Genomic DNA, 13,048 nt, shown 5'->3' on the forward strand with positions numbered 1-13,048 from the left:
CTCAGTTGAATAATGGTTGCCATCGTGTGCGGGTGTAGCAGAAGAAAAGTCCTTTTGCAATATATAAAAACGACAACAACAGTAAGGAGTTTCTTGAATTTTTTCTTTGGTAAAATTCTCAATGCCTCATAATTCTGAAGTCTACGTCTTGTATAGATTGTCTTTTCCATAATTAACCACGAGATTTCACACTAGTGTTTGATTATAATTATTTTATCTTGAAGTCGCTTATGTAATTTTTATGTGCAACCATTTCTTGAAATTTTTTCTTAAAAAAATAACTGATAAATTTGTATTTGTAGGTAGTGTATGGAATTTAACAATGCTCTTATGACAATTTTTTTTTCAACCAGTAATATTTTTTGTATTTTTACTATTACGGATAACAAAATAATGGTAAATTAAGAAATCGATTGAATAAGATGACTTTTTCTCCTTAATATAATAAATTCGCAAACAATCCAACTAACTATCAATTAACATTTATCAAATAAAAAACAAACTACATGGAGTAATGGTTAATATGCAGTACACCTTCTTTGATTTTTGTGTTTATTTTTTATTTTTTATCTTTTTCCTCTTTTTATATTTATCTTGCTTTCATTTACTTCATATCGAGTAACTTTTCAATTTATTTTTATTTTCTATATTCCACTCGCATATTTTGAAAAAGAAAAAGAGATACACAGTGATAGTTTTCATTTGAAACACGCAAACGGAACCACTTGTTACGTGCCCTGGTTTTTAATTTAAGTATTCCATTTTTGTATCTTCTTTTAATTTAAATAATACATTTTGTAAAAAAATATAATTCTAAAAAATGTTTTAAAAAATATACATGTGTTATTTATTTTAAATGACAAAGTTAGACAATTTATTTATGAAAAAGTAATTACGAAGTTTAATATTTATTATATAAAAATGTTATTTATTTCATTTTATTGTTTTAAAAGCTACATAATGATACTTACTATAAAATAGTTTTATTGAACTTTTTATATTGATTTGTTAATTAAATTTATACTCATATTTTATCTCATTATTATGCTTACTGTCTAAAGTGATATTCAAAATATTGTTTTCTCGAATTTTTTTATTATAATTTTTGTTATCGTGTAATGATGTATCATGTTAATATAAATAATATAATGAGTTATAAGAAAATACTTAATCTTTTTAAGTAAAACTTTAGTTTCAAATATAGATGAAAATTTACGTTCTTTCTATTTCTTGATTATGTACATTACATATGGTAGTTCTCTTTGTCTTGAAATGTCCCAGCATCCAATAATGGTGAAACAACAATAAAGAACTCCTCCTTTTTCGTACCTAAAAGAAAAAAGAACCAATAATTTTCCCGATATGCTTCACCACAAAACATTAAAGCTACAAGAATCCGTATAAGGAGATCTAGATAGACTTTGTAAATAATTTTATGAATACATTTAATGGTCTTCACAAGTTGTGTTTACTCAATTTTATTTTTTCGGATATATTCTTAATGTATAAGATGAGGGTGTTACAATTAGAATAATAGAAACTCGAGTAATTTGCTTGGTGTAATTTCCTTATGCAATACAATAAATTATAATGACATTATATATTATTTAAATTTTTTCAAAACCATTAGTCAAGATGTTCCATTACATATGACCATTAAGAATAAAGGTTGAAAGAGAATGTAACATGAGAAAGATTATGTATTCTCCTTATATTAATATTAATAGATATAAGGTTGATTTAATTAGTTTATATATATATATATATATATATATATATAAAGGTAGCAGGTTCAACTGTCTTCGCCAATAAGTATTAATAACTAACTATCTAAAAAAAATAAGAGTAAATTTATTAATAATGTCAGATTAAAATTACTTTGAATATTTTTTATTTATTTTTTATGATGTAAACATAAATATAATATTCTTAAACCAAACAAATTATTATCATTTCAACCATTCACCTTTGACCAAGGAATTGTGTAGAGTAAAAATGAAAAGATGTGTAGTAATGACTCTCTAAGTTAAAATGGTGGCAGCATAATCTTGGTTCAGTGGATGTAGATCCCAAGCACACACTTGACCTATTTTTACTGAGTGTATGCACAGCATCCATGGCGGAGTGGAACATATCCTTTGCGTAGAATGTGTGAAATCCATTATTCATTTATTTGTTCAGAATACAAAGTGAAGTGACCATATAAAAAAAGTGCAATTTACACACATCACAAAAACACCATTATATGTTTCGGATATAGGGTTGACGTCCTATACTCAAAGCAATCAAAGTTGTGTGATGGCTATAAGTGATCGAAGATTTCATCAACTAAGGAGAACACCCTATCCATATCGTATCTTACATCTCCTTTGCTTTGATTGTGTGATGTGATGCGATGAGAGGAGGCCGCGGCAATACAATTCGAGAGCGTCGGGGCACATAGGTTAAAGAAAACCAACCTGAGAGTAGACCAATGAAGATCTACACGCACTAGTCACTACCAACGAACCACCACCGCCACACCATCGCACCACAACATCGCACCACCACGAACGGATAGCAAGTGAGAGTTGGGATGAGAAGAAACGGATCTCACCGAAAGAGAAAAGAGAGTGAGACGGAGGAAGGAAGAAGGGGTGGTGGTGGAGGGAGAAGGGGTGGTGGTGGAGGGAGCAACACCCTATATCGTTTATAACCTAACTATATGGTCGGCCCGCTGGTTGGTTTGATGGTGGTCAGTTCGGATGGTCGACCTATGTGATCGTCTTGGACGGTCGGCCTGGTTGTGCACAGGAGGCCGTACGATACACTGAAGACGGTACGGTACAGGGGATATTTTATTTTTAAAATAATGAGATATTAGAATAAGTATATATATATATATATATATATATACATATATATATATATATATATATATATATATATATATATATAATAAGGATAAGATGTAGTTTTATTTCTCTATAAATTTCGGTAATTCAATTTTATTTCCTCAAAATATTTTCGTGCAATTTTAGTTCTATGACGAGTTTTTATGAGTGCTCTCTTTGGATGCTCATTCATATTATTTTACACAACCTTCTTAATGTTGGAAATTCAAATGTGAGTCTAAGTCTCACATTATATAGGAATAAGAAAGTAAAACACTATATAAAAGATAAAAGACTGATCAACTCATTGTCTTAAAGTTTTAAATAAAGAGTTGTGTCAATCCCTTATATTATTGAACTTATATCCGATTGATATTTGTTTCTCACGTTATAATTAAAGTTTGGATAATAGTTTTGAAAAAAAAACAAAACAAAACACAATAAAAGTTTTTGCTACTGACAATGAACTTAAAAATATCATAACTTTTGATAAAAAAAAATCCAAAAGATCATTATCGTATTTTTTTCTCTTTTATATAATATCAAATTTTAATGTACTCTATTAAATTTTAGTTAAATTAATTACACATATTTATAGTTTTATTTACTTTTTCTTAAACATTTTCATTTAAATTTCATATATCAAAGTTTATGAGTTTAATTACACATAACGAGTATAATTTATAGATAATTGAATTTCTTCAATGTTTTTTTGGTAGAAAAAGTTATGAAAGACTGCAAAGTGATCAATTTACCAGAAAAAATATTAATTTATTAATTCTTCCTAAAAACAGAATTATCTTCAGATCGTTCTGATATATAATGTTTTAAATGAGGACTTTTCAAAGTATTAATCTTAGGGGTGAAGGAAAGAAAAAAAGAACATAATATATACTTGCATTTGAATCCTAGAACCATCCCATCAATTTAAAATATTTACTAATGACTAGTATCTCCCATTTTACAGTGGATGAGTAGGATGAATAAATATATAAGATTCACAGAAATTTTTTTGACCAAGAGAATATTTCGACTAACTTTTGTTTTTGTTTTTGATAATGACATTTATTCTCAATGAACTTTGGTGTTCATTCATTCGCAGATTGACCATTATCTTTAGCTCCCAAATCACAGTTCTCTAACGTATAAAACATAACAATCATATTGCTGAATTGAGTGACGATACAAAGAAAATGTTGTGTTATAATATATTTTTTGGTAGGAAATAAACCAACAAGAGTAAACAATTGCTTCTGTAGTTTTCCAACGAATAACGTTCTCGGCATAAATTCTCTATGAATAAGACATTTTATAAAAGACATTAGACTTTGCTTGATTGGATGGAGGATAGAGTCGACTAATTTTAGATCAACATGCTTGCTTTATTAATTTTTATTGAAACTATGAAGTTATAATCTTAAAGAAAATATAATTAAGTTTTCTATACTAAAAAACCTATCATGTCTTTGTTTGCAGGAACATTGTCCACAAATGTTTTAATGTGTGACAGTTTTAAAGATTAAACCTCAAACACTATCACACAACTTGGTGAAAGGTGTGGATGAGGTGGACCACCACGCAACCCTCGTTTGCTTCTACGTTTGTTAAACCTCTGCTTTTTAACATGGAAAAGAAGAGTTTTGGTAGATGAAGGAAGAATTGTGTTGTATGTGTGATTCATCTAATATGTTTCATTAGGAAAGTTGACCTCTTCTTTTCTCGCTTTTAAACATTATTTTTGTCTTTTAAAATTATATTTACCACGTCTTACACATCGGTCAATCATATCTCACATTTTTAGTGGTATTGCATTTGAAATCTTCTTAAGTAAACAATAAGAAAAACAAAAATATTGAAATTTTTTTCCCAAAATAAATCATTTCAATACAAATTTAATTAAATAATCTTTCTTTTATCTTAATTTTTATATCGGATATGTTGTAAATGTCGATAAAAACAGAAATAAATTATATTTTCTCAGGTATGTATATTTAATATATTTAAGGATTTATTTATAGTGTTGTTTAAATTTTTTTAAATATAATAAGAACTTTTTGAATTTTTCGAGAATTTTAGAATTAATAAAAAATTCTAAAACATATAAATAAGTAACTTAAGATATTATAAAAGAAATATAAGAGAGAAAAGAGAACGAGATAACGAGATAGAGAAACACAAGGATGGGAGTACGAAAGTGTGTGTTTTTGGAGGAAGCATAGAGCCTTATTTATATAGATGGAGGATGGGGCTATGATGGGTCAAAAATCCCATAACTTGTAGAGGAAACTTTTTGAAACAAATCCAACGTTCATACTACCGTAGCTTGGTAATTAGTATCATTGTTTTTATTTTGTTTATTTTTATCTTTTTTTGATATTTTTATTATTACTCTTTAGATAATTAAGATTTTTATTTAATAAATGAAGAAATAAAAATAGTTGATTTTTATTGGTGAAAATATTGTTTCGATAAGTGGAAATATTTCATCTTAAAAAGTGTTATCAGTTTTAAAAAAACTGAGAAAACATTTCATTTTAGGACCCTTTTTTTCTTACATCTAACAATTTTGTTGATACACTTTCTATGCATTAGGGCGTATATTTTATAATGGGTTTTCTGGAATGTAATTTTTTACATTATAAGAGGCCAAGTCAAAAATGCATGGGGTGTCACAAGAAAATTTGTTGATCTTAAGGAATTTGTTTTTTGTTACTAAAAGAACCAAGCAAATAATAGAGCCCAGCCCATCTCTAAAACGAGCTTTTACTATTTAGAAACGACGTCGTATGATCCGTTGTTTTCGCCTTCCCAGAAACCCTAATATGTTGCCTATAAATTCAGAATGTGCAAACAGTCCCCCAGAGCTTCAACACAGTTCTGCATCGGAGATACGGCGACACCTTCTCGGAGTAATAGTTCATTTAATATAGTTTTTCATGACATCTTCTTTTGTGTTCATTACACATACCCGATTTATGTTTTATTTTTCGATGAATCTTTATATGAACCGTTTGAGATCACGGTGATGACTTCATAAAATTCAAGCTCAACAGACCGGAATGCAGAGCATTCTCTCTTTCGAGAGATAGCGTTGCGTGTCGACTACCCCGCTGAACTGAGTGATCTGTTCCATTTTTGTTTTCGATTATTATCACAGTTACTGATATTCATGCCTTTGTTGAATTTTATATTTGTTTGTTTTCGTTCAATGATTATAAATTATTTTTACTGTGTGGGAAAGTGTCATCGCGATGAAGATGCCAAAGCTCCCTCTTCTGAGATTTGAATTTGAGGAAATTTGCTGGCAGAATCGAACCATAAAATCTTGGCCATCACTGAGTGATTTCTTTCCCATCTAATTTTTTTTATATATTGTATAATATTGATTTAATTGTTTGTCTAAAAGAAATTTTGAATCACAATTGAGGTCAGTGATGCTTTTAATTTGCCTACATTGGCTGATTATCTGGTTTATTATTTGATTGTGATGTTCTTTCAACAATCTGAGACCTCCATTGAGAATTGTTTCCGTTTCAAAACCAGTTTCTGAGATTTCTGTTTGATTTTTCGTTTTCATTTTACATGATGTTTATTTTGTTTTATAGGTTATATTTATTTTCACATTAAAATTTGTTATACATATCGACATCACGCACGCTTGCATGCTGCTGTGTACACAAAAAGAAACACAATGGAAAAAGGGGTGAAGGATTGATTCATTTACAGAAAACCCAATTGGGTGATTGAATCGTATGAAGTGAAAAATAGATCTTGAGATGAAAAAGAATTGGCTACCTGCTGTCCACAACGTCAATGCCTCAGAACCGACCAGAAAATCAAACACACAAGATTTGTTTGCATATGAATTGAAATATCAATCAACATTTAAAACATGATTTGCATTAGATATTTTTCTTACAACCTCTGCTCTCTGTCTCCTCCAAACTTCATTTAATCTCCCTATTTTGAATGTCCAGCAAAACAGAACACTCACGATTAGGAGAATTCATTTATGTGATCCACTCAGATAATTTAATTGTTATTTTTGAAAAATGTTTACATAGAATCATTTTCTTTAAAGCAGTCCAAAACTTGACATTGTTTTAATTAATTTAATTTAATTCACTTAGAATAATTTTGTAATTTATTTATAATATTTTATAAATGAATATTAAAACCCTCTCGCCTTGTGTTAAAAAACTAATTTAGTCTGCTTTCAAAGTGATAAGACGGCAGAAATGTTTAGTTTTAAAAGAGCAACAATATAGTAGAATGGATACCTAGCTTTTAGTTTTTGATTGTGCATTCTCATTATATTGAATAGATTTAATAAAACTGGCCTAAGAGTAAAACAAAAACATCGTAATAACTTTTTTCTTTTTCACACTATTGTCCTAAAATTTCTCAACATCTCATAATTAGAAAATACCTTTCCGTTGGAGAAGCTATTCTTTTCATCCAGGAGAAGTTGGTACTTCCAACTTGACTACTACTCAATAGTTTCCTTTTTTCTCTAATTTTTAATTATTCTATTTTAATCTTCAATTATTTAACTTTAAAATTAATTATTAAAGTTTTTATAATTATAGATTTAAAAGAGTTTAGAAGTGAACGATTAATAATTAATTGAAAGAACTAGAAACATTAAAAAGAAATAGTTTAAGTAAATTGTTAAAAATACTTAATTATTAAGTTAGTGATATAAATTTTGGAATAAATATAAATAAACTGTTGAATTCAACGTTAGACACAACCTTTTAAATTTCTTTGATTAAAAGCGAAAATTAATTAAGTATAAAGTTAAAATTAATTCATAAATATGTTAATTTTAAGTGTGTAGATTCAAAAATAAAGTCAAATTAAAATTATGAAAGACAATAATTAAAAGAGACATCAAATACACGAAAAACGTGTATAGCACTTAAAAATTAACGTATGAATTAAGATTATGAGTCACTCACCCGAAACAGTGCACTTATTTCTTTCTTTCTTTTTATTACAATTAAAGTCATATATATCAAAGTAAATTTGCATAATTTATTTGTGATTTCATTGTCGATGAAAATGATCTTTTTGTTATAAGAAAGTATGAAACCATCCTTAAGTTAGTGATTGAAATTCATGTTAACAAAATATTAATGAATATTATTAATTTTGGTTCATATATATATATATATATATATATATATATATATATATATATATATATATATATATATATATATATATATATATATATATATATATATAAATATATATATATATATATATATATATATATATATATATATATATTGTTTTAAAATGTAGTTGGAAGCAATGTTAGTAGTTTATAACTGTTGGAGTCAACCCTTGGTATGAATATTAATGAACGTATTTGACAACTGACAAAGATGGGTAATGGCGAATTCTAACACATTCTTTTCCCACCACATAATATCCACATAAGTCTCCTCTTCAGATATAATTACATAACAAAATATCACAAACCTCATATTAACATTCTTTTATAGTTTTGTGTTGATTAACTAGAAATCAATGTATACAGTTGGAACTTGATTTTTTTTTCCCTTTAGATGACTAGCAAATATATTTTGTCAAATACAAGTGGAAAACTATAAGTTGGGTTGGATTTAAAAAAAATGTAATTTTTTTATGCGGGTTAGTTTTCAATCCGGCTCACCAGATTGAATTTGTGGTGGACCGGAAATACACCTAATTTAATTTAATTATTTATTATTTTGTGTTTCAATATTATTTGTTAGCATTTTTTTAATAATATTGTAGATGGTGATAATAAAAACTATTATAAATTTATCTATTCAAGACTCTAATATTATAAATGGGAAAGTGATACAAAAATTATTAATATTATTTGCATGTTTTTTACATATTTTTGGATTATGCTTGGTTTGTATGATATTTTTTTTATTTATTTTGAACTGTCTCTCGAGTTTAACATCATTTTAGTGTAACGTTTATATATATTTGAACTAAAAAAAAATTTAATTTTTTATTTCAAAAAAAACTTATAATTAAATGAGTCACTAAGTTAACCCGTTTAACCTACCACCGGTGGTGGGTCGGACCAAGTTCGAATTTATCAGCTCACTGATAAGTGAGCTAGGTTGGGTACTAAGTGACCAACACATAGTGAGCCGGGTTGGATCGAGTCGGATTACCTGTTTTGACAACTCTAACTATATTACTATAAATTGAAACTATTTAATGGAATATTCTATTCAAAGTTATAAAGGAATGTATCACTTCATATCAACATTTTTTTATAGTTGTGTCGATGAACCAGAAATCAATGTATATTATTTAAAATTGATTTTTTTTCTAGATAGCTAATTTTTAAATTAAAGTGAAAAATTGTAATAATATAAATTGTAACAATTTAACGAAATATTATTTTCAAAATTAGGAAGGAATGTACTACTTTAAGAATAAGTCCCAATTTTTTTCTTTAAAAAAATATTATTTTTATATAGTCAGTTGTTTAAATAAAATATAATCAAAAGTTTTACGTCAACTAAAAATAAATTCAAGTTAAAGTATATAAATAAATGCAAACCTCATTTTATAAATTAATTTTGTAAAATTGATTCAGGTTTAAATTTTCGTCTTTAACAAGTCTTAACAAATCTTAACAAATAGATTTGTTATCAACACCAATTATTTTAAGTTAACACAATTATTAATTTTATGGTAAAATTCGAGTTATAAATAATCTTTTTAAATCTTTGAATATTTAAGGACTTTTAGGATGGATGATAAATGAAAAAAAACATTTGTTGTATAAAAATAGAAAAATGATAGTTTGACACACGTAACTTTTTTATATTCATTTGAAACTACCTTTCTTATTTTGTATTTTCTTCTTTTTCAAAAAATTAAAAAATTTCATTCTTTTAAGATAATTTTACCTTTATTAAATGTGTCAACTAATGTCAATGTAAATCAATATTTCATGCTAACCTTATTTATAAAAATATTCACCTTCTTTGTAATAAAACATCTTTACTCCTATATTAATTAATATGAGCCGATGTTAATAAACCCTAATGTTTTGGTCCACAAAATGAAATTTTGCCATAAAGGTTGGGCAAAATCGCGTAGAACGTGTCAACTCGAATTTTGACAGAAGAAAGTTGGCCAGATACAAGACCCCTCCATTTTTTTCTCCATCTCAGACTCAGAATGCTGACCAAAACTAGCTCTGTATTTGACTCGCTTTCTTAAAAAGACTATATTTTAAGGTCCACTTCTCCTATAAACGTGTCCAGAAGTCAAATAGTCAACGCTATATCCAAGGTCAAATTTTATAAAACGCAAAAAGCTAAGGAATAACAACTACTTTCATATCTATCAATCAATTAATAATTCATAGTTGCAGTACTATTTAGCAGCCCACTAAAACGGTTTTGGTATACAAAATTACTTCAACCCAAAAGTGCAAATTCTCCTAAATTCAACCACACCTAAAGTTTGGTCTCAAAACTCTTTATATAATCTCCTAAATTCACTGCCATTCTTACTAACCGAATTAGCCAAACCATATTTTCAACCCAAAACTACTCTTTCTCTCACGCATAACAGTAAAACACAGAAGAATAAGTTTCTGATTTCTGAGATGGAGAGGAGTTTATCAGAAAATGGTTCATCAGGAACATATGGAAGCAGTGAAGAGGAGATGTCAATAACCAAAGGTCCATGGACAGAGGAAGAAGATTCACTTCTCTTCGATTACATCACAGTTCACGGTGAAGGCCACTGGAACTCTGTCGCTCGCTACACAGGCATGCAAACATTCATGTCTTCATACATATAACCACTCATGAATTATTAATCAAATCAAAGTCTTTATTACACATCGTCATCTTTGTCTCTCTCACACCCACGTTTTCAACTTCAGGTCTCAAACGAACGGGAAAAAGCTGCAGACTGAGATGGTTGAACTACTTGCGTCCCAACGTTCGACGCGGGAACATCACGCTCCAAGAACAGCTCATGATTCTTGACCTCCATTCCCGATGGGGCAACAGGTACTATACATCTTCATCATCATCATCGTTATTATCTCCACTCGTGTTTATCCTTGAACTTGATAATTAAAGTTCAGAGTTAAACCAACTTTTCATGTGTATGACATAGAATACGTTGAAATGATGTTGTGGTATTTGTTTAGGTGGTCGAAAATAGCTGAACATTTACCGGGGAGAACAGACAACGAGATTAAGAACTACTGGAGAACGAGAGTGGTAAAGCAGGCTAAGCAACTGAAATGTGACGTGAACAGCAAACAATTCAGAGACACGTTGCGTTTTGTGTGGATGCCACGTATGCTGGAACGGATTCAGGCTCAGGCCTCATCATCGGGCCAAGCCCAAACCACCTTAATGTCCAACGTTCAAGCCCACAGCGACCCTTGTGGTGGAGCCACCGCCACCGCCTCGGCCAGTGACGCGGGTTTTCCGTCAGAGGCCTCTTCTGCGGCTGGTGTCCACGGCCACTCTCTCTCTGACTCCGGCGCGTCTTATAGTTTAATGGGTGGTGGAAGTTGGTATTCGTATGGTGCAGAAGAAGGTTATGGCAGGGAATGGGAAGAGAGAAACAATGGGTACTCGGAGATAGCAGGAAGTGGTTTTGGTGGTGTTGACATGTGGACGGAGGAGAATATTTGCTTCTTGCAGCAGCAGCTCGCTGATGACTTCTGACGCATTTACAGTTTACAGTTTAACATCATGTTCCATTACTTACGTCACCTTGTCGCCCCAAGTTGAAAGAATTGCAAAGCTTCTCATAAACATAATTCATCAACTGTAACAACCGTGAAACATGTTTTTTCTAGTTAGGTTATTCTAATTGAAAATAATTAATAATAATTAGAATAAGTTTTAAAATAAATAATAACACACTGACCTCTAAATTGTTATTATTTATTTTAAAATTTTAAAAAATTAGAATAGTAAAGATATAAGAGAGATGTACTATGAGAGATTTTGAATGTATGTTTATATGAGTCAACTCATATATTACAAATTTAACATTGCTTCTCCAATCCAAATTCTTATGGCATTAAGTTTGTGAGATTTTTTTTTATATATATTTCATCTCATTCAACCAACCTTACTTAATTAAATCTTCTTACTTTATGTTTAAATTCTTCACTTTCATTCAAAAAGATTGACCCTACACAGGTAAAAATCTCCAAATGAGAAGAAAAAAACATACATAAGCAAAATGATTTAAAAAATTATCCCCATCGAAGCAAGGGTTGCAACGAGGTTAGTCAAAGCTCACAAAACAGACATGAAGAAATACAACAGATGTCATGGTATAGAGAACTATAATAATTGCTGTGAAGTTTGTGGGACCGAAACCACAAAGGAGGTGAAACATTTTTAAAACTTCACCAAATATGATTTTCTTTTTAAGTTTTAAAATAAATAACAGCAATTTAGAAACTAAAATATAATAGTTTACCCAATATGATCCTTATTATATATAAATGGAAGTTACGGTTTTCTATACATGTGTTATCTAGAAGAAGTGATAGAGAAGGCTGACATAGGTTTGTTTGAATTAAATGAAAGTCAAGAAATTCATTATAATAAGATTTAGCTTCGATGACTTCGACGTTAGAGCAGAGGCACTCACCGCCGCAACCTTTGAAACTAGTTAATTCTTGCTTTATTTTTAGTTGTTCACACTTAACTGGGCTTTCAACTTTCTTTTGCTTTTCTTATACTCTTCTGTCCCATTCATGTCACACCACAATTATAGCCAAAATTTAGATTAAGCACTTGAGTTCCTATAAATCATGGAGTATTATGCGCCTAAACTTTCATCCTACTCAAATACGTTTTAAGTAATTAGATTCTAAACACGACCAGCCTGCATGATATGTCATTATTACTAGACAGTTTAGCAAATTACATGTGATATAGTAGAACCGATATCTAAGATGCACAATTCGCATAAAGTTGATATCTAAATATGGAAACAAGTAACAATTTTTTGAGATTTCTACTTTTATATCTTAACTTGTTTCACTGTGCATAATTTTCTAATTGGAATTAAAAGTGAAAGTAGGAAGTCGCAAGTTGGTAAGAAATCACATTTCAAAGACAAGTGAATAAAATCACAAAATAAAATGTAGTAATACACAA

General features: G+C 29.2%; 1 protein-coding gene and 2 non-coding genes across 3 annotated transcripts; all 3 read left to right on the top strand.

Annotated features, from left to right (window-relative positions):
* Positions 1-5,888: 5,888 nt before the first annotated feature.
* LOC128195701 (small nucleolar RNA Z107/R87) lies at positions 5,889-5,998 on the top strand. Its single transcript, XR_008247497.1, has one exon. It is a non-coding gene; the product is annotated as a small nucleolar RNA Z107/R87 (small nucleolar RNA).
* Positions 5,999-6,114: 116 nt separating this feature from the next.
* Positions 6,115-6,216, top strand: LOC128195672 (small nucleolar RNA R30/Z108). The gene has a single exon (XR_008247469.1). It is a non-coding gene; the product is annotated as a small nucleolar RNA R30/Z108 (small nucleolar RNA).
* A 4,114-nt stretch (positions 6,217-10,330) lies between these two features.
* On the top strand, positions 10,331-11,795 carry LOC108328152 (transcription factor MYB2). The gene is made up of 3 exons (XM_017561968.2): positions 10,331-10,675; positions 10,792-10,921; positions 11,065-11,795. Exons 1-3 carry the CDS (start codon positions 10,510-10,512, stop codon positions 11,591-11,593), a joined length of 825 nt encoding a protein of 274 aa, XP_017417457.1. The 5' UTR covers positions 10,331-10,509; the 3' UTR covers positions 11,594-11,795.
* Positions 11,796-13,048: the final 1,253 nt, after the last annotated feature.

The sequence above is a fragment of the Vigna angularis genome, chromosome 2, assembly GCF_016808095.1.
Source record: "Vigna angularis cultivar LongXiaoDou No.4 chromosome 2, ASM1680809v1, whole genome shotgun sequence".
NCBI classification, from domain to species: Eukaryota; Viridiplantae; Streptophyta; class Magnoliopsida; order Fabales; family Fabaceae; genus Vigna; species Vigna angularis.